The 22,212-nt window shown below is 41.0% G+C and overlaps 1 protein-coding gene across 4 annotated transcripts; it reads right to left on the minus strand.

The window, feature by feature from the left end:
- Positions 1 to 1,024: 1,024 nt before the first annotated feature.
- On the minus strand, positions 1,025 to 22,122 carry ASMT (acetylserotonin O-methyltransferase). Of its 4 annotated transcripts, none has more exons than XM_072931931.1 (8): positions 16,080 to 22,122; positions 14,546 to 14,720; positions 13,308 to 13,437; positions 12,560 to 12,628; positions 11,930 to 12,048; positions 11,020 to 11,160; positions 9,733 to 9,855; positions 1,300 to 2,059 (listed from the first exon to the last, which is right to left on the minus strand). In XM_072931931.1, the coding sequence occupies exons 1-8, from the start codon at positions 16,149 to 16,151 to the stop codon at positions 1,788 to 1,790; spliced, it is 1,101 nt and encodes a 366-aa protein (XP_072788032.1). In that variant the 5' UTR covers positions 16,152 to 22,122; the 3' UTR covers positions 1,300 to 1,787. The 4 variants fall into 4 exon arrangements, with proteins under 4 accessions (XP_072788047.1, XP_072788032.1, XP_030133037.4 ...); XM_030277177.4 differs by lacking the exon at positions 1,300 to 2,059 and adding an exon at positions 8,779 to 9,400; XM_072931946.1 differs by lacking the exon at positions 11,020 to 11,160 and having other exon boundaries at positions 1,025 to 2,059.
- Between the last annotated feature and the right edge of the window lie 90 nt (positions 22,123 to 22,212).

Genomic DNA, 22,212 nt, shown 5'->3' on the forward strand with positions numbered 1-22,212 from the left:
ATTTGACCTTGTCTTTCCTATGTAAGTTTCAAAACAATTCAATTTTTTTTTCCTCTTTTTCCCTTCTGGCACAAATCCTGGATTTTGTATGCCAAACAACCATTGTCCAAGATAGATGATTTTTTAGTTAAAACATGCACTTAATCTACATCTTCTCATTGCTATTGTACTGAGTCTGGCTGGGATGGAGTTAGGTTTCCTCACAGCAGCCCATATAGTTCTCTGTTCTAGATCTGTTATCAAACCAGCGTTGATAACACAGGTATATTTTAGCTATTACTGAAAAGTACTTGCACAGCATCAGAACATTCTTTGTTTCTCACTCTGACCCCACATTGAGTAACCTTGGAATGGGCAAAGGGCTGGGAGAGGACGTAGCAGGTACACAGCTGACCCAGACCGACCAGAGGAATATCCCATATCATGAAACTTCATTTTTGGTGGCAAAAACTATGGGTAGTTTTTCCAAGGCAGCTGCTGTTGAGGGAGTTGTTGGGCATCAGTTTGCTGGTGGGAAGTGGTGAGTGATTGCCTTTGCCCCCCCTCGGAGTTTTTTGGTTTAGTTTTTTCCCTTACCTCTTTCTTTCACTTGTTGAATTGTCTTTGTAATGACCCAGAAGGTCTTTCTTGCCTTTCCTCACTCAGTTGTCTCTCTCACACTGCTGGAAGTAGGGAGTGAGCATGCAGTGGGTCTGTTGTGTGATTGCTGGTCAGTGTAACCCACCACAACCAAGCTTCCTTTGCTTAATTTCCTGTTCCAAATATGTACATTGCACTGTGTCCAGAGCTACCAAGTGTGATATTTCCCATACTGCTGGACATTGCAGTACAGTTCCCAATTTTCACAAGTTAAACTATATACTAAAGGAAATGCAGCATCGTTTTTCATACCCGGAACATTTGTTGTGTCTTGGCTTCTTCATGAACTCATCCCTGGACACTACCTTGCCCTTAAATTGATCACTTACAACCAAAATTTCCACCCCGCCAAAATTATCACAAAACTCAGTCTGGACTTGTGCTCCCCCAAGTCCATTCCTCATCCATTATGCTTTTTCCATGAAGTACATTTTTCATGGATGAGAAGAACCACAGCAAGAGGACACCTTTCCTCTCTATTCAGTTTCTGGTTAGAGAAAACCTGTCTTCAGCAGCAAGGTTCCTCCTGAAATCTGGTATATGTATGCAATGCATATACAGAAATTCAGTGCTTAAACCTTAAGGAGGATATACAATGAGTATGTTTATTCGTCTAATAGCAAATCATATTACTAACCCTGTGCAACCTGTGCAGACCTTGTGTAAATGATGTTCTACAGCCTGCACCAATGTGTGTCACAAACTGTAGCAATGGAAGGAGACTTAATTAATTTGCTAGGTTCTTTTTTATTTATTTATTTCCTATATCAGCTATCATTCATTCCTATGCTTTGGGACTGAATTGCAGGTTCAAAAGAGGCTCATCACAAGGAGATAGAATTTTCTCTGTGCTATATCAGTCCGCAGGGAATGTGAAGAAACTGGGAACTCACTACAGTGAACAATTTTATTTTACAGGAAGCAAACAGTACAATTTGAAAATTGTCTTTGTCAAGTACTGTGCTAATGTTGGAAAAAATAGGGGTAAAATGTGAAGCAGAGACTGAACAGATAAGGAAGTATAATCTCTCCTTGGAAGACTTCTCTTCATAGGTAATTTCTTATGGAGTACATGTTATTTTTCCCATTCTTAGACAAACAATCTGTATGTGTTCAACAGTTGGTGCTCCTACTGACAATGTGTCAGCTTACAAAAGGGATGATTGCCCTAAAGAAAAACTAAGTGGATGGCATATCTTCCCACTTATGTATGCAAGATGGCAGGAGAAAGAAGAGAGAATTACAGTTCTTTTTACTTGAATCACTCCAAAGCCAGCTGCCTCCAGGAGCTTGCTGTACTCTGCTGCTGTTCTCTCTTTCCCTTCTGTCTGGACCAACATATTCATCGAATACAGTTGGGTTTCTACAGGCCCACTTTTGTCTTCATTCAGAAGGGATTCAACCAGCAGCACCCCACCACCTGATGGAGAGAAGAAAAAACAAGCACACCCTGGCATTAAGTCATATTTCAGCATCACAGAAGACAGTGAAAGAGCCAAAGCATTACAGCATGTCTTTGCTTGGCCATGTAGGTACTGATGTCCCAGGGAGGAAGGGGGTGCTATCACTGGAATAGAAATTTCCCATTCTCTCCAGCTGAAGTTGACAGCACCTTACTGATTTTGCTCAGAAGATGACTCTGTAGGCAGTGCTTTCAAAGCTCCTAGGGTTCAGTTGAATGTTTAATCAGATTTTTTCTATCATGTATACACTTGTCTAACAGCACAGTGTTCTGGCACATATCTGATATTCCTTCTGAGAGCAATTATTTTTAAAATAAAATACCAGAAAAGATTAAAGAGTTAATCCTTCTCTGAAAAATGTCTTTTAAAGAGCTCACACAATTTTCTCATAAAAAGGCACAAACATTGATAAACATTAGATGTTATCTAATGTTAGATTTCATTATCTTGTACAAAAATAAGCTAAAAAAGATGGCAGCTGAACCTGAAGCACAAAGACACTGCAGGTCTCTTCTCTTGGAGATGACTGAACATCATCAGAGATGTGTACAGAGCCCTCACAGCCAGACATGTAGACACAGAGCTCATGAGAGCAAAGAGACAAGGGCTGATGAAAGTGAACTGTGTCACCTCCAGCCTAATGGTAGCACACTTAGTGGCCCCTGGCATCAAAACACTGGGAATCACAACTTTAGTATTTATAATGTGAAAGGAGTCACTGCAGACTAACCTTATTTGGCTTCCTCTTTCCATGTGCAGAAAGATGGGAAATTAAAAACAGAGCCACTAAACCAGGCACTGGGAAAACAGGGATGAAGCCCACAAGGGAGCCGTATGACTCTTATGACTCCTGGCAGTGCTCAGCAGCACTGGGACAGCAGTGTAAGAGGCTTCTGAGAGTCTCTCAACCTAATGGCAGTGACTGAAGGGCAGAAGGGAAAGTCTGGCACCAGAAAAATGTATTGAGCAGGCATGACAAAAAACCACAGCTTCCATGTATACAAGGGGATAAACCACCACTCACACAAATGAGATGGTAGAAAAAACCTTGAGCTTCCTAAAGCTCTCATCACTCTCACATTCCGCTTTTTAATCCAACCAAGACAGTAAAATGCTCCCTTTACAGCTTACAAGATTCTGACATTTGTCCTGTTTTCAAATGTCATACCTATCCTATATTATAGGAGTTATTTTTTTCTTTGCATAGTTTGTGAAAGACAGTTCAGCGGCTTGTTAAGGAAGATCTATTGTCAGTCACATCCCAAGTCACAGCCCTGCCTGAAAGAGAAACGGTATAATGCAACAAGAACATCTCTACCACATTTACTCCACAGAGTTCTGGCCAGTCATGAATTTCAGCATTTCTATTCAGCATTAGTTTCATTGGAAACCAGTTGTTATTATATCCTTCTTATATTGTGGACCCCAAAGCTACACACAGTGCTCAAAGTGGGACTGCACCTACCCTGAGTGTAAGTGGGCCAAGGACTTCTTTCTGCAGCTCAGTTATACTGTGCTTAATACACCCAATGAGGCAGTTGTCCATTTTGGCCTGCACAGCAAAATGGTGGTTCCTATTGAGCTTATAATCAATGAAGACTCCCAGATCCCTTCCTGCAGAGCTCCACTCAAGCTCCAGGACCCCCAGTCTATAAGTACATCTAGGATTACACAATCCCAAGTGCAGAATCTGGAATTTGTCCTTCTAAAATTTCATATGGTTGGTGATTGTGCAGTGGTCTAAACCATCAAGATAACTCTGCAAGTCCTCTCTACCCTCAAGGGATTCAATGCTTCTCCCTAACTCAACATCATAAGCTACCTAGTTTAGCATCACTGGCAAACAACTTGGTAACATCCATCAGGGGGAAGACTCTTTTATCTTCAGTTAGAACATGGCTGAGATTACTTCTCAAAAACATGACAAGAATGTGAATTTTGAAATCACTATAGATTGTTAATGAGTAAAATTCAAACTGAAATTGAATAGAGGAATTTTATGCAAATGTACATACACACAGGAAAACAGCATCAGCAAACATTAAGGAAATTGAAACTGCTCCCTGTCTGCCTTAATGATATGCTGTCTGGGAGAGAGTCATTATAAAACACTCTGTATTCACAGTCCCTTCCATCTGAAGGGATATAATATACAAATGTTATCAAACTTAACCATCTGCATGACAAATTAGGAAGGGGAAGAAAATAGGTAAAAAATCTTGGTTTTTGCATGTTATAACAGAGTGGGGGAAAAGGCAATTGAAGTCACCCCTTTGTTTCTCAAACTGCAAAAATTAAACATGGGAAGAAATCCCACCGTAGAAGAAACCTTCCACATTTAAGGCAGTCAGACAACAAGCCCTCATGTATAAACCACTATGTTTTTAAACCTTCATGCAGAGACAAGGACTACTCAACCAAGCCCCCAAAGGTATGTGGGGTCTCAATAAATGTTAAGTCCATCCTGAGGACCAGATCTGTCTTAGTTGCTTCTTGTTGTTTTTTTTTTTTCCCTTTAGACTTCTATCAAGCTTGTTCAAGTTCAAAGTCAGTTTACATTATGGTGCTTTATTATGAACTATATTATTCTCAGAGAAGAATCTCCCTGAGCATTTCAGTCTTAGACATCTATATAAGACTGAGTTATATTTCTTACCTTGGGGACTAAAAATCCATTGATGTATTGCATAATAATTTGAGAATAGTCAAGGTCTTCTGTCAAATTCATCTTTATGGACTGAGACACAGATTTCCTGGCTCTCTTAATTTAAATAAGCTTCTTTTCACCAGACACAGAGTACAGCATCTGATCCACATAATCTTATTGCTTCTGAGAAACACACTGGTTACAAAACATGTTATTTGGCTTTGATCTTCTTCTATCAGGTTCAGCTGTTTCTTCCATCATCAAGTATAAGGCTAAAGAAGCAGTGTGGATTAAGCTTGTATTATCAATTCACCAGTCAGCAACACACTGACACCTCAGAAGCACTTGAAAGCTGGTAACAAGGAAAACAGGAATAACTAGAGAAGAATACCAAGAACCTGAACTCAGCATGATGAACCAGAGTTCATAAACCAAAGCAGAATTTTACTTTAGGCTTGTTCAAAAGCATAGATGTTCCACTGAACTGTTTTTTGGTGTGGGAAGGCTCCACAAAAGAAACAAGATAGCAAGGGATAGAGTGTAATATGAAGAAAACCTCTATTGATCTAGCATGCAGCTCAGCCAGACAGGTGTGGGGAACAGCAGCTTGCAAAACATGATCAGTACATTTTCCCTCATCTTTCCTCTGTTTCACTAGGCTGGCTCCTCCCCTACTCCCCTTGATTCCTTCATTTCCTGCCTTTGGCCCTTTCTCTAAACACTCCAAGTTTCCCACAAGTCCCACAGTAATTACCACAAGCCCACTTTAACTTCCCATGATGTTTTCATTCTGATAAGCCCTTTGATAATTTTGTTTCTGCCCTTCTTATTAGCTAAAAATATTTGGCTGAACTTCTTCATGGCTTTGTGGGCATCCTCCAGTGGTCCTCCATTAAGGGGACAGGGAGTTCTAATATTTGTCACTGTGCTTCTCATTGCCTATCTGCTAGCTTTTGCACCTAGATGTGGTTGATTACTGCTTTTGTCTCTTGCCTTTGTCTGTGAGGCTGAAGAGCCCTTAACAATCTGTCTCAAAACTCAGGTATCGTCACATTATCCATATCTTAATATCCTTAACATTCAAAATGTCATAATATATACAGCTCAGAAATAGTATCTGTTTCCCAGCTTCTAATACTACAGGGTCTTCTGTGGTACCAAAATACTAGGCCTAAACATACAAAAGTTAGAGCAAATTCCAAACTCTAGAAAAATGTACAACTCCATTCTGGATAACATAGCCCAGAATCTGTGAAGCTCGCATTAACAAGACACTATTTTAAATTTTTGCATGCTTTCAATAAGCATTGAAAGGTGAACAGTTTTGTCAAGCTATGGCATCCTTAGCATTCCTATCACAGCCTGGAACTGCAGTCTTCCTTTTGTACTATAAATGCTGAAAGAAGAAATCAGCAAGGTGTATCACAGGCACTGCTTCATTTATCACACAGAAGGTTTATGGGTTGAAGAATGTATTCCATTTCAAAGAAACATTACCTGTTTTAAAGGTACAAGACACAGCACTGATCAAAGACTTAATATGTATCCTTCTGACAGCATGAGTCTCAAGTCACTCTCAAGTCTCATACTATGTTGGAAAAAAGCAAGTTTTATGTGCTTTAAGTCAGCCCCTGACAGCCTGATTGCACTAATATGTAACATAAAGACTTATTTCCTATTTTAAGGGATCTGTTTCATCCTGTAACATGAAATTGTTTTTAGCAAGCCTGGACATGTACACTGCACCCTTTCAGAAACTGCATGATGTGAGAACACCCAGTTCTGCAAAGGCTACCCTACTGGCAGCCTTTCAGAAGACATTGTGCTCAGAGAGACAGTGTCATGTCTGCTCTTAGGGCCTGAGAAAGTCATGTGTTATTAAGACAATCTGTTATACATAAATAATGAGAAAAGTGAGCTGCATGTGGACCAAGCATTGAACCTGAGCGGGAGCTTTTTGTACATCCAGGAGTCAGTGCCACCCATGGCAGCTGCCATGCTGCATGTCCAGGGTGGCCTCAGGCCTGTGCTGTGCCACAAATACCCCTCAGCTGGAGGGGGGCTCTGGCAGCTCCCACTCTGCACCACTGCCCGCACAGCCTTGCCTACAACAATGCAACAGCAAGTTCTTGTGAGAACAGCCTCTTTTTTGTAAGAAAATTATAACCCAAACAACCCAAAATGAGGCATTTCCTTCATTGTCTGTACCATGTATTGTGGGAAAATCCAACAGATCTCCATCCAATGCTGGATGGAGCATGGACATAGGTGCCTGGCATATGAAGCAACATCAAGATTTACTTGCTATGTGCCTCTTCTTTCTCATTAAAACAGTTGTTTTATCAAGCCATTTGTTGCAGACTTTCCTTACTGAGTTCCAGAAAGCACCCCTGCCTTCATTGTAGAGCATTCTCCATAACCCTGAGAGAGCTTCATTCAAAGTGTTGCATTCATTCAAAATGTTGCTTCATTCAAAGTGTTGCCCTACACTAAGCTAGTCTGCAATAAGGCTTTTTTTAAGGACTAGAGCGTTAGAAGCATCTGTGAAGAATTTTGGGGGAAAACCCCACACAATTATAGAAGCACACAGAGCTCAGGACAGCCTGTGGACCGAGGTCCCTGGTGCCTCAAGGGCTCCCTAGAGCAGGTCAGTGGAAGAAGGGAGAGCTGAACCTTGGAACCAGCAGGGAACCTGGAGTCCTACTGTCTCACAGTGGTTCTATAGCCACAGATCCCGTGTAACAATTTCCCACCCTTCTGCCTTCCATTTGAGGCCTCCTTTGGCAAGATGTTTCTAGGCAGCATCCAGGCCCCAGATGTGCCTGATCCTACTGCAGTAGGTCTGTTGTCTTTCTAAGCAGGATTTCCTTACTCTCGCCTCTCCTGCTTTTTTCTTGCTTAGTTACTGCTTTTTTTGTTATATTTGAAGCAGCATTTTCCTACTGCTCAAGGCTGTGCTTCTTCAATGACCCACAACGATCATCAGGTTCTGAAAAGCAACAGCCACCAGCTCCCAGTTAGCACATTAAGATGGAAAATTTCCTGGCTGTTCCTGCCCTCTGCTGTTTCCTGTAACTCCCAGGCCATCAGGCCAAGGCCCTGCTGGAAGTTTCTGTCCTCCCAGACAGAGCAGCCTGGGGAGCAGCTGACTTCACTCAGCCCAACCAAGCACAGCCAGTCTCAGCTCACAGGCTCTGTTTCGTGCCCTGGGCATTCTTCTACTCTGGGCTGATTCCCTCCAGCTATGGCCAGCTTTATTCATTACTCCTAAGCCATACTGGAGCTAGAAAATGTATCTCAGTCTATATGGCAAAAAACTCTGTGGAAGGGGAAAAGAACTCTATTGGCAGAGCCATCTGCTTCAAACAGAAAACCTCCCACTGCAGCACCATGAAAGAGAAGAGCTTTCATTACCCAAAAAATGAGTAACTTGGAAACCTGCTTTCTCCCTGTCCTTCTCCTACAGTCACATGAGTGGGAGGCTGCTGTAGATGGGTACTGAGTAAACTATATTAAGCTCCTCTAGTATCCAGCTTAATGGGAAAATGCAATTACTGTTCCAAAAAAAAATGCAGAGTGACTTTTTAGTGCCTTCTCCAAATGTTTCTCACTTCAGTAATGTATTATTCTGCTTCTAAGAGCTGCACAGGTAATGGCAGACTGTGTTTGATCAAATGATTTAAAGAAATGGCAGGAGGCATGAAGTAAGAGCAGTCCAAGTACATAACAGAATTACTTGGCTGTATCATCTTCCTACCTGTCTTGTAATAAAAATCCCTGGGCTTCAACTAGTTACTAGCATGAAGTAAGAGCAGTCCAAGTACATAACAGAATTACTTGGCTGTATCATCTTCCTACCTGTCTTGTAATAAAAATCCCTGGGCTTCAACTAGTTACTAAGGTACAACACTTTTTCATAATTCAAATCAAAGTCTAGAGGAAATAAAAAATTAATATCTTTTTCATTCAAAACTCCCCAAGGCTCAGACAGGGTTTCTTCTGGAACTCTGTAAAGACCACAAGGAAACATAATTTGGTCTGATTTTATTATATCAATATTTCAGGAATAAAAATACAGGCACCAAAGCTCAGTACAGGGATTAGTTATATTTTGCAGGAGCTCAAATACAAATTCAGCTCTGCTTTTGTCAGATACAGTGTTAAAAATCAGAAAGACTGATACAAGCTGAAGCAGGAACACTACACATTTATTTTGTGGATTGTTTCTTGTGGAAGGTCTTGCCTTCTCAGATCCAAAGGCAAGGCGAGACAGGCTTCCAGATTTGTAGATCTGTTATTAGTGAGTCTTTTGACAATGTAGCAGCTTACAAAAAAGTTGGCAGCCTTAACTAAAAACTAAGTTGATCATTGCCCACTAAGAAGAGAATAGCACATTTCTCAACCTTTTCGGTTTTGTTACATACATAAAACACATACTACTGTTTCCTTCCTAAAACAGCATCATAGAGTTTTCCAGTTCTCTTTACTTGAATCACTCCAAAGCCAGCTGCCTCCAGGAGCTTGCTGTACTCTGCTGCTGTTCTCTCTTTCCCTTCTGTCTGGACCAACATATTCATTGAATACAGTTGGGTTTCTACAGGCCCACTTTTGTCTTCATTCAGAAGGGATTCAACCAGCAGCACCCCACCACCTGGTGGAGAGAAGAAAAAGCAAGCACACCCTGACATAAAGTCATATTTCAGCATCACAGAAGACAGTGAAAGAGCCAAAGCATCAGAGCATGTCTTTGCTCAGCTATGTTGGTACTGACATTCCAGAGCTGAAGAGGGTGCTATGGCTGGGATGGAAACTTCCCATTTTCCCCAGCTGAACTTTATAGGATCTTACTGATTTTGCTTTGCGGACAGTGCTTTTGAAACTCTGAGGCTTCATTGTGATGCTTAATGGGATTTTTTGCTATAATGTATACACCTATCTAAACAATAGTGAAAGTCTCTCTGCTCTTCGTGAGTTCACACCTACCAGGTTTGCAAGCTTTGTAGACTTTTGCCAGCAGTTGTTTGCATTTGTCATCATCCCAATCATGCAGTATCTTGGATAAAATATATAGTTCAGCTTCAGGTATTGAATCATTAAAGAAGTCTCCTATAAAGCAAGAATACATGCATTATGTATCCCCACAACACTGAGAACTGAGTTATGCAAATATTTTCAGTTCTGTTTAATTCCAGGCTTGCAATGTCCTTCAGACATATCAGACAGCAATGGAGGTACCAGGTGAAAGTCCTCTGTTGCACTGCATAGGGAACTTTCTCTTGATCAGTCTCAAGAAGACCTGAAACATTTAAAGGCAATAACTCATCCTGAAACAGACTGATACACAGGATAGTGGTTTTTCTCCAATGACAGAAATTCAAATTCATACTGCACTAAGGACATAGGTTCACATGGTTTCTGTCACGAGAAAGAAGGACAGAATATTGCCTTCTCTAAGAAAGTTTTCAAAGATCTTCAGTAATCACACAATTACTTCCTAAATCCATAGGTAAAAATACACATCTCTCACCTCTTAGCACTAGTTTTATTATTCCTTTTGTTTAGCACCTGGTGTATTGCATTCAGATTTTTTTCTAGCATTTTACTTTGTCATTTCTTCTCCCATTTTGTTGCATCTTTGGTTTTATACAGTCCCTTCTCTCCTCAAGGCTCCTTTTCTGTCTCTCAGCTTTGGGCAATTTTAAGCACTTCCAGCACTTTGAAGACTTTTGTAATCATTAAAAATGAGATCTCCCTATACTCATTTTCCTCATAGATAGTACAAAGACTATGTAGGATCAGTGGCCTGGTCAAGAGGAATAGGAGCTAGCTCATTCACTTTCATGTTTTAAAATATCTTAGGACTTAAAGATCAATCAGTTGTGACCAGAGAAGAAAAAACCCTAGTTCCGAAAATTTATAGCAAAGCATGGCAAATTTCAAAATTACATTATGCCTTTTTTTTTTTTTTTTTTTTTTTTTTCTAATGTACCCTTGCTCTTAAGAAATGAAATAGTTCTCTTCAGGAATTAATGTTGCTGAATAACCGAGTTGTGTCTCTGACAGCTGCTGGTGGACAGCTGAGACAGCTGCAGAGCCGGGCTGGGAGGCTGCAGCCCGAGACACTGTCCCCATAAGGGGCAGCTAGAGACCTGAGTCTCCAGTATGACACCTCTGAGCAGAGCCAGGGCTCTGGAGCAACAGCTAGCACAACACCACACTACTGCTCTGGAGCAACATCTGGCACAACACCACACCACTGTCCACACCTACCTTCATGGAAAGTGATCTGATGCTCCTCGGGGGAAACAAATTGTTCTTTGGCCACCTGCACAACTTTGGGCAGGTCATATATTGTGACGGTAGAATTTGGATACAAAGAAACACACTCTTGGGCCAAAGCTCCTCCACCTCCTTTGGGGACAGTAAAAGAAGGTCAGTACTGACACAAACCCAGCCTGTTCAGTGACACCCATGAAAGTACACAGGCAATGGTGCATTCAGCCTCATGGAAGCTGGCAATGTACATTTCCACCCCATGTTTTGCTGGGAGGAAAGAGGAGGGGCAGGAGAAGTCACTGTCTCCATGTGTTCTGCAGGAAGGTGGCAGGGCCTGCAGCACCAGGCACGTGGGGTCAGCCCCAGCTCTCACCACTCTTACACTCCCTCCTAGCCAGACCAGTGGCAGGTGCTGGAAGGTGAAAAATGAAAAACAGAGTCATCAAACCAGGCTCTGGGGAAGAAACAAGGGAGGCCAGGAGGGAGCCTGCCTTGTCCCATGAATCCTGGTAGCATTCAGCTGCGCTGGGACAGCAGGGTGCTGCAGGATAAGAGGCTGTAGGCAGTACCTCAACAACAGTGACTGAAGGGGAAGAAGGAAAGAGTCTAGCGCTGGAAGAATGCATCAAGCAAGGCATGAAAAAAGCTAAAGCTGCCACATCCACAAGAAGACGAGTGACTGCTCACATAAATCAGACTGTAGAGAAAAACATTCAGCTTCCTAATGCTCTCATCACTCTCACATTTCTGTTTTTAACTGAACCAAATCATTACAATTCTCCTTATATTGCTACGTCCGGCTTTCCATTGTTTAGCCCATCATATAACATAGGAGTTGTTTTCCTCTGCAGAGCTTATAAAAGACAGTTCAGAGGCTTGTTAAAGAAGATCTTCTGACACTCACCTCCCAGGTCATAGATCTGCGTGAAAGGAGAAAGGTCAAATGCAGCAAGAACATCTCTGCCACATATACTCCATACTGAGTTCTGGCCAGCCATGAATTTTAGCATTTCTTCATCTGATCTAGCAATGCAAAAAGAGACAGCACAGAGAGAGGGTTCCTTACCACATTCTCAGAGATTCCAATAATATAAGTGCTGCTGCATATTTTAGCTTAAACCAAAAATCTCTGGTTTTATTGACACAGAATATGTCCTCTTTGCATATAAACTTACTTTGAATATTATTGTGTCAGGAGTGTACAACTATGAATTAATGCATTTAAATAGAGAATTAAGACTAGTGAAATCCAAGTGTTTCATGCTGCTCATTCTCAGAATTTCCAAGGGATTTTTTTTCCTTCAACTACCATTGTCTCTGTCAGAGATCTGTGATGTTTTTCAGATTAGGAAATTATATTCAAAATATCAGACAGTTTCCCAGTAATTGATATTTTTGTGTAGTAAAAACACTGCATGACATGATGAGAGGAATTCTCACATCATCATACTTAATTGTCCTGAGTCATAATTAAAAACATTCGTTTTATCCACAACAAGAAGAATAAAATTTCTATAAATATTCTAATGATTACCTGTACATTGCTCCAAAAGGGTCTTTAGATGAAACACCAAAAGCTTTTTCATATTGGTTTCTTCCTTCTCTAAAATAGCAATTGAAAAAGCCTATGAGGGTGCTGTGATATTTCTCAACCTCTCACAAGAATGACTGGTTCTTTCCAAGGTCAGAGTGGGATGGCACTTTGAGCAATCTGATCTACTGAGGGGCATCCACAGTAGGAAAGTTGGAACTAGATGATCTTTAGAGCCTCTTCCAACCCAAACCATTCCAGGATTCTGTCATTTATGCAAGCACACCTGAGGTTAAGGTACAAGAGTGATGCAATCATCGCCATGATCTACACCATGTTTGGTCATCATGGACTGGAACAAGTCAGACTCCAGACCCATGCTAAACTGCCCCAATGAACCTTTGCAACAGAAGGACCCTTATCCACCACTACTCATTATTTACTTTGTTTATGCCATGTCCAGTAAGATCCACTGTAATGATAAAGTGTTTTGCTGAAGGTGACACAAAGAAATCTGATTTCTAGATCATCTCTACAATTACAGGGAAAAGGAGAACAAGAACATACACAAATGGGAAACAAGGGAGGGGAAAAGCACACACATGGCCATGTTAACAGCTGAATTATCTGTTGCTTTTAATTTCTAAGAACCAGCCAGCATCTTTATTGAGCTCTTCCCCAGAAACACGCCACTCAGAGCAGCAACACAGATGCTGCAAAGTACCAGACAGCACGCAGCACTCCTCCTTACCTCACAGCATCAGTCAGATACTGCCAGCACAAGTAGACTGTGTTGGAATAATACATCATAATGTGATACTGAGACTTTGGACTTGATTTTGTAAGGTAGATGTTGGAAATTTCTGTGTTTCTGTAAAGGGCTAAAGGGTAAAATAAATATATTTACTAACATACATGATATATCACCTTGCCAAGTCTGTTGTACAGCTTAGTGTTTATCACGAGAAGATGTCTATACAGCCAAAGACACAGGCACATTACTTCTACAAGCAAATCCTTCCACTGCAATGAGCAGTGGTGAGGGCTGCTGAAATCTGTGTTGACCCATTCTATCATAGGCTTCGGCTCTCAGAGGAAGCTTTCAGTGTGCTTTATTTAAGTGAGAAGTCTGCAGACAAGTCTTTTTTTCTGATCAACAAGGTCAGCAGGTGGGAGAAAAATCCCCAAAACAGCAGGCCAGCCACACCTACCCTCCCTCAGTTCACTAGGGCAGGACCTTTTGCAGACAGAACACCTAAAGGACTCCCAGAAATCTCTCCCACTCCCTCCAGTGCATCTGCAGTGGCATCACTAATGCACAGGACTTGCATACTAAAGGAATATAAAAGATAGATAGATCCTGCTCTCCCCAAACTCATCGGGCAACAACTATAATCCCTAAAACAGAGTGTGCTAACACAAGGCAGAGCAGGGGACACAACTTGTGAGAGTGTAGCTAGTCCTGACCAGCTGTCTGATGGTCAGAGATCATTCTGTCCAAGTGGATTCCACGTTTCTGACACAAGGAAAAACTTACATTACCTCTCAGTTCTGATCCAAAACCTAACAAAATAGTTCACATAATGGTAAAAACGCTAAGAAAAACAAAACCTGTTTTAAATCATGCTGTTACAATGCACCCTGGCATTTTGTTTTAAGTTTAAAATCCTGCCCATAACCCAGAGATTTCTGGAGACAAGTTCAACAGAGCTCCTAAATATCTTCTCCAAAGTCACATGGCTCTTGTACAAAGACATTTAGGGATATAGAGCCCTGCACCAGTGTTTCATTTTATACTTGTGATCATGCTGACACTTGCTTCTTCTCTTTCAGCTGAAGAGGGAATCCTAAGAGTGATTCTCTCCTTCTTCCAACTACATTAACTGACTTAACTTTTGGTATCACCTTTGCCCACATATCTTACCTCACTTTCAAAGCCATCAGAGGTTTAAATCTTTCAACTTATTCCCATTCCTCTGCCTTTATTACCTCCTTCTTGCGTCATCTCTACTGCCAAGAGCTTCAATCCCACACAGGCATCCAGCAGTCTTTTCATCCCCATGGTGCTGGCACTCAGACCTGCAGCAATGGCATCTGAAGGCAGAGGCTTTCCTGACTCCTGAAGAAGATCAAACACCCCCAACTCACAGGCAGTGAACATAACCTGGGAGTAGGGAAAGATGGGAGCGAGGGATTAGGTAAAAGCATAAAGCCTACTGCATTTCACAAGCTGCTTAATTAGGGAAAATATAAATTTAATAATATTTATTTCAGATAAACTTGTATTTCATATAATCAAGTACAATTATTAAATTGTAGTTTATCTGAGCACCGATATAAGATACTATGCATGTAATGCACTCCTTGGTCTTTTTTTCCTTTTCCAGTGAAGATACTCAATGCTTTTTGGCTTCCAAAAGTCCACATTTAGAGATCAGATTTTGTGTGTAAATGTTCCTGCCTCTTCCTTAGTTTAGGAACACATTCTCACAATTTCCTGGAAAGAACAAAGGCAAGGCTGGGTGGCAGTGCTTGTTGTCTGTTTATCTTTCTGTTCTGTATCTAAGGATCTAACACATGCTTCAGTGAACCCTGGAGACTCTCACATAGCTTGCAATAGGGAAAATATGCCATTCTATGGATCTTGTTTTCAGGGACTGATGTGAATGACTACAGTCATTCCAGACTATGTGAATGACTACAATCATATTCCAGAAGCAGGGAGCTTCCTCTCATCCAGAACTGCTTCATTCAACCAAACAAAATTGTCCAGTCCTTCCATAGAGTTGTGTAACTTATCCATCAACATTCATCAACCTTCAGGCAGACATAGCTAATCATACATTAAAAAAAAAATAAAATAAAGAACCAACCATCTTTAGATATACACAGTCAACCTTACAAGTATCAGCCTATTACTCTGGTCACATAAACACTCCTGAAACTGCAACAAAGACATCACTTGACTGACTGCCTGTATCTACAGTGATTTGAGCTACAATGATTCCTGCACAATGAAGCTCCTTTGACCCTGAGTAAGAGCATGGCTTAACCAAAGTTGAAATTGTTTCTCAGAAACATATGACTAACAGTGTAAATTTGGAAAGCATTGGGCCTTTCTTTTTCTCACAAAATGATTTTTCATTATCTATTTCTCCTCTCTTGATTATCAGCTTTGCCTTTCAGGAGCTTAAATTGCAGCAGTATTTGCACAACACAAAGAGCATTCCTCCTGTTACCATGTTGGCCAGAGGTACAGCAAGGGACAATAGGAAAGTTAAGTAGTAAATTAGGAAAAAAAATCATCTACTGCACTGGATATTATAATTTTATGTCCATGTGCTTAAGAAAATAACAGCAGCAAACAAAAGTGGAATTACTAGTTTTGGCTTTGTGCCTAAAAATATGTTTGGAAAAACAGTCATTATACCAGTGCTTTCACCTCTTCCAAAGACTTACATTCAGTACCTAAAGAGAAATCCCTGAATATGTCTTTCTGCATACTCTAAGTTATATCTCTTACCTTTGAGATTAAAAATCCATTGCTGTATTGCACAATGATTTGAGGATAGTCAAGGTCTTCCGTGGAACCCATCTTCCTTCTGGACTGAGACACAGATTTCCTGGCTCTCTTAATTTAAATAAGCTTCTTTTCACCAGACACAAAGCACACCAGCTGATCCACATAATCTTAACTGCTTCTGTGAAAAACACTGGTTACAAAATGTTTTAGCTGAGTTATTTGGCTTTGATGGGTCTTTGTACTTGGTTCAGCTGTTTCTTCCATCATCAAGTATAAGGTTAAAGAAGCAGTGTGGATTAAAGCTTGTATTGTCAGTTCATCAGTCAGCAACACACTGGCACCTCAGAAGCACTTGAAAGCTGGTAACAAGGAAAACAGGAATAACTACAGAAGAATACCAAGAGTCTGAACTCAGTTCAATGCACCAGAATTCATAAATCAAAGCAGAATCTTACTTGGGATTTGAAATTTGTTGTGGGCACAGTCCAGGGGACCCTGGGCTGGCAGTAGGGTATACTTCATCTCTAAGTGCAGGAGCTGCAAGTCCCAAGAGAAGCTGTAAGTCTCTGTTGCTGTTTTCTTACTGTGATTAGTTTGCTCTGATGATGATCACTCAGATAAAGCCTACAAGGAATTAAAACTACCTTTTTTACTTTTCTGTATTTTGCAGCTTCTCCCATCCACCCTGATACCAGCTTAGAAAGGAATATCTGCAGCACCTCAGCAGGGGTGTGCTACTTGTGCTTTGCCATGTTTTGACAGAGCAGGGTGCTGAGGGATGACAATATATTTTAAATTTTCCAGCTGGCTACCACAGTTTTCCTCCCCTTCTCTGCAAAACTAACCATAGGCAGCAGAAGGCCCTTGGGAAGAAAGAATAAAATGACTGCAAAGTGCAAGATGGGGCATGGATTTCAACTTCACACAGGTTACCTCATAGGTTTTCATCAGAAAATTAAACCCCTGGATTACTTTCCTGAAATCTTGCTGTCCCACTTAATTTCTCTGTCTCTGTCTGACATCTTGCCCACCTTGCAACACTCAGGTGAGGAAAGACCCTTTCCATCAAGGAAAAGACTCAGATTTTATGTCACACATTTAGTGACCCTTCAGGAAACAATGTTAAATGAAACCTTATTTAGGTAGTACACTGAAGGCAAAATGTTACAAACCAGCGTTTTTTCAGTGGCAGCTTTCTCCCTGCTTCAGATTTCCGCTGTATAATCCTTCTCTGAATCTGCACTTTCTAACTAAATTGTACACAGTCACACATCACCAGCCAAAGATAACTACTATTAGCCAAAAAAAATAGAAAGTTGTATAAAAAAAAAAAATCTCTTCTAAAGGCCAATTCTACCTGCTTCTGAGAAACTGGTGCAATTTCATGCAAGCTTAAGGATTTCCCACTCCTGGGAACATAACAGCTATTCAGCCCCAGGCCATAAATGCACTTCACTTAAGGCAAAGTTATATGGTACATGAGTCTCCACTAATAAAATGAGCACACAGTTGATTAAATACACTTGAAGTTCTTTTTCAATTATGACTAAATCTCTCTGTTGAGGTTACCAGTAATAATCATCTAATGACATTACTACTAGTAGTGAGATGTAGGGGAGGAGGCTGGCAGATAACCCACACCAGATTTAAAAAAGCCGCATGCAGAAACTGTTTCCAAGTAAATTGTTAGTGAGGCTTAGAGTTTAAGCTCCTTTTAAGCTAGAAATGCATTCATGAACATGAAATTGAAATGGCTTCCTTTCTCTGAAAACCCTATCAAAATTTCTCTCACAGGGCTTAGACCACATGGTGGCTAAAGCCCATATTTTACCACCATAGTTCTATTTCAGTGATTCTATTTCATTTTTCTTTGCCTAAATGACTTACTAGAGTCAAATGCTACACAAAAAACAATTGTCATTTTTGCATAAAATTTGAAAGTAAGAAATTCTGTATGAACAAAGGAGATTTAGTAAAATGAATGTGTCTGCCAGTGAGAAATGGCAGATGACACTGTCTTCTCACACAAAACGTTCCTTATAAGCAAAATCTACAAATCCCAGGGATGTGACTACGATGAGTTTCAATAATGCCAGTAGGGAAACAACTGTGCCTTGCTATCATGACTAAGTCTCTAAGTATACCCAACTTATAACAGATGCCCTGGAAGGGCCCTAAGGTAATCGTTTGTGGCCTTTTTTAAACAATTCTAAAAAACCAAGATACTCAGTATCATACTTTTTCTTTGAAATAGAATATCAAGTTTTAAATGCTCCTTTTCTTTGTAGCTTCTAATTATTCCCATATTTTACAATAGATGCATTTTCACATTAACATTATTATTTCCATCACTTTTGACACACACCAATTTTAGTTTTTTCCTGTTTTCATCACATATAATAATAGCAAACACTTGGAGTGGGCAGAAATCCTGTATATCAGCTCATTTTCTAAGCAAACCCTCCCTTCTCTTTAGATTCATGTACAGTATAAACTCTGAGAACATCTTTTAAAGTGCATCTCAGGCAATCCAGAGCTGTTCTTGCTTTAACTTGTGGACTGCAAATAATCTCTCAACAAATAATTCAACTAAATAGTCATTGAGATTTCTATCAGAGGAAAGTCCCAGCAGACAAGTCATAGTCTTCCTGAGGATATCCAGCTACATCAGCTAAAAGTGGTAGATGCAGAAACTTTAGAAAGAAAGAGAGAGATGCAAAAGAAAACCAAGATGGATAGCAGCTGAGGCAGGCTCTGATTTCAGAAATTGCTCATGTTCTGTCAAGCATCACAAAGGAAAATCGTGGATATACATCTGCCTTAAAAAGGCCATTTTAGAGGCTTGGTTTTGTTGGAGATGGCAGGAATGCTTTCCTGCCCAGGGGAGGTGGTGAATAAATTCCTCATTTTGCCTTGCTTGTGCATGCAGCTTTGGCTTTACCTTTATATTGAGTTTATCTCAATCCATGAGTTTTCTCACAATTCTCTACCCCATCCCAGCAGGGGTGTGTGAACAGCTGCATGGAGCCAAGTTGCCAGCTGCTATAAATCACAGCAGCAAGACATGTGCAATGAACAGAAAATATTTTTCCAGCCCTTCCTTTTTACAGGGAAGGTAGAAAGTAACAGACGCCACCAGGCAATTCCTCAGAGCGCTGACAAACACATGTTCAGGATCATATGCAGAATTGCAGGGAAAATCTAATCTGAAGGTCATCAATTCTTGTTCAGACACTTTGCTGGCAGTGTCTGGGAGTGACACCCCTTCATATTATCCTACAAATAATCCAGTATCATGGACAGCACACCTGAACATCCCATGCAGAGCAGGTAGACCTCACCTGGCAGGTGCCACAGTACCATGCAGCTAGATTAGTTATCATTTATCAATTCCAATCAGCCTTAGCCCTTAACACATGCTATGGCAAAGATTAGCCTGAGCTAACCTATGAATTCTTTTTTCTTTGTCAGGCAGCAGGAGATTCAGGAGCACGTGAGCGGGTACCAGACCAAACTGATTTTCTGTGCTGCTACTTAAGAAGAAAGGATGGTGGTGCACATCACTTCAAACAAGCCTCAAGAGCCCAGTATTAGATTAATATAGGACACTTGATTCATTCTGTGCACCCAATTCTAAAGCATCAACTCAGTTCTGAAGAATCAATGGCAACTGGAATGCTGCTTTATACAAACACTAGAGATAACTGCAAATTTATTGTGAAGCAGCAAAAGATACCTTCTGCAAATAATATGTTCGTTAGATTTGGAAAACGCCAGATCAACAGAATGCAATGTAAGCTTACTGAAATGGGTGTTGTGTCCAGAACAATCAAACCTCAGAAGCAGGATACAAGATCAAGACACAGGCAATACATAATAAACAAAAATATGATCTGTATAGTAATACAAGACATCAGTGGCCGATTTTGCCCACACATTTATAAGTTAAGATATTTGCCAAAGTAGTTGGTTTAATTGCTGTCTTATATAGAATGTAACATCTCTAGCTCTGCTATCAAACATGAGCAGCCACAATAGTCTGTTATATGATCCTATACAAGAACTTCCCTAAAGTTAACATTGGTGCAAAATCCAGGTAGTCCTGATCACCAATCGACTCTCACTAGTTTGTCTTTATAGCATTGTGGCACTGATAGAATGTTGTGTTCACAGTTTTGGGAGCGACTGCAAAAATTCGCCTTTTCTCTGTCAGCTTTAAAGATGATGCTTCCAGGTAACATATTTTTATACACATACCCAATTATGCCTATGTCTTTATTTTAGGACACTGAATAGTTTACTCGACAAAGGTAGAGCAAATTAGAAACAGGATTTGAATATGGTTACAGCTTTGGTAATAATTTTTACTAATATCAATTATTGCTGGTAATTTGACTCATACGTTATCAAAATTCCTTTACCACAGCAGGCAGTAATCAGATGGAAAATATCACAATAATCATATTGAAGGGCTTTGGCCTTGCTGTTGTAGCAAAGCTGTCATTTGACTAAGCTGCTTTCCAAGCCACCTAGTGCAGGCTGAGGCCAGGAGATAAAACAAAAATTGCAGGTCAAAAGGCTGGTACGTGCAGAGGCTCTTCAGCCTTCAGACAGATACAAGAGGAGACATTCCTTAAGGATAAAACAGGACTATACATTAACACTGTCTGTAGTAACAGGAACTTAGATTTCTCACCCCTTTGAGACTTCTGCTCTTCTTTGCTTCACAAGGGCTGCAGAAAAACCACTCCGGGTTGCCACTGCCAACAGCTATGATGAGGCAGCAGCACATGCACCAGCTCCTGCCCAGAAAAGGGACCTCAAGAGCTTTGGCCCACAGACTTCAACTCAGACCTTGCTGAAAGCAGTCTGTGATTAGCAGGGCTCACATCTCCAACAGGAAGAGGTCACTGCTCCCTTGTATTACTAGATGATCAGTACACTTCAAAACCCTACGAATCTTCATGAGCAAAGAGGGTTCCCACTTGATCCTATCCTTCTGGCAAGGACGTAAAGGAGACATTGTGGTGTCAGATGTGAAATCTCTCCTGGAGCCGAGTGCAACAACTGAGTTGCATTCTCGCAACCAAGAAAACTCTCCTCCTGTCTTACGTGAGTTAAGAATGATCAAAAATGACAGCAGAACGCTGGAATAAACACTGGGCGTTTCTTGTGAGTCAGTACATGAAATAGGGCTCACAGGTCTCTTTCACTGCTGCCTAGGCTTTCCAGAAGGCACGAACACAGGGCTGTAGAATGAGGTTGCCCAATCCATGGTTTAATAGGATTTACACTTTATTTATACCATACCAGTCATGCTCACTGGGGAAATTTTCCCACTAGTGAAGGAAAAAAACTTACCTACAGTTAGGAGTGAACCTGAGCTTTCCCCAGCAACAAAGCCTGATTTTAAACTAAAGTGACAGGTATGGCTGCCTGACACAGGGCAAGAAGCTGAGTTCTTGGCTTTTCAAGAACTACAGATTTTGGAATGACACAGAAAAAACCCTCCCCTGACCAGATGCTAACACAGTAAGTGATATGCCCCAGGACACAGCCCGCCCTCCTGCCTGACAGGGTACACCGAAACCCACCTTCCACTTGTTATCCATCACAATCCACAGGTCCCTTTCTGCAGGGGTGCTCCCCAGTCTGTATGTACATCCAGGGCTGCTCCATTCCAGATGCAGAATCTAGCACTTGCCCTTTGTATGGCTGGTGATTGGCCAGCCCTCTGAATTATCTATGCCTCTCTGCCCTCGAGGGACACAACAGCTCCTCACAATTTAGTGTTGTCAATGTTTTACCTTTTCTGTCCACAGCTAGTTACTACAATGATTTCAGCAGCATGGCCTAGTAAGAAACAAACCCATATGGATTCTGGAAGTAAAGAAAACTCAGTCAGCCACGGATCCAGCTGAGCTGCAGTGCTAATGTGCTTCTCAGACACTCCAGGAAATGGATACACTTTGATTTCATGCTCAGTGTGAGGAAAATGGCATCTGAAGGCTGTAGATAAAGAGCACACATCCTGCTGAATTAAGAGCTGACATAACTGGAACATAACAGGACCATCAAGAAGAGAAGCTGAACTTCATTATTCAGATGTGCTGAGTGATGCTTTCAACAAACA

The sequence above is a fragment of the Taeniopygia guttata genome, chromosome 1 (assembly GCF_048771995.1).
Source record: "Taeniopygia guttata chromosome 1, bTaeGut7.mat, whole genome shotgun sequence".
NCBI lineage: Eukaryota > Metazoa > Chordata > Aves > Passeriformes > Estrildidae > Taeniopygia > Taeniopygia guttata.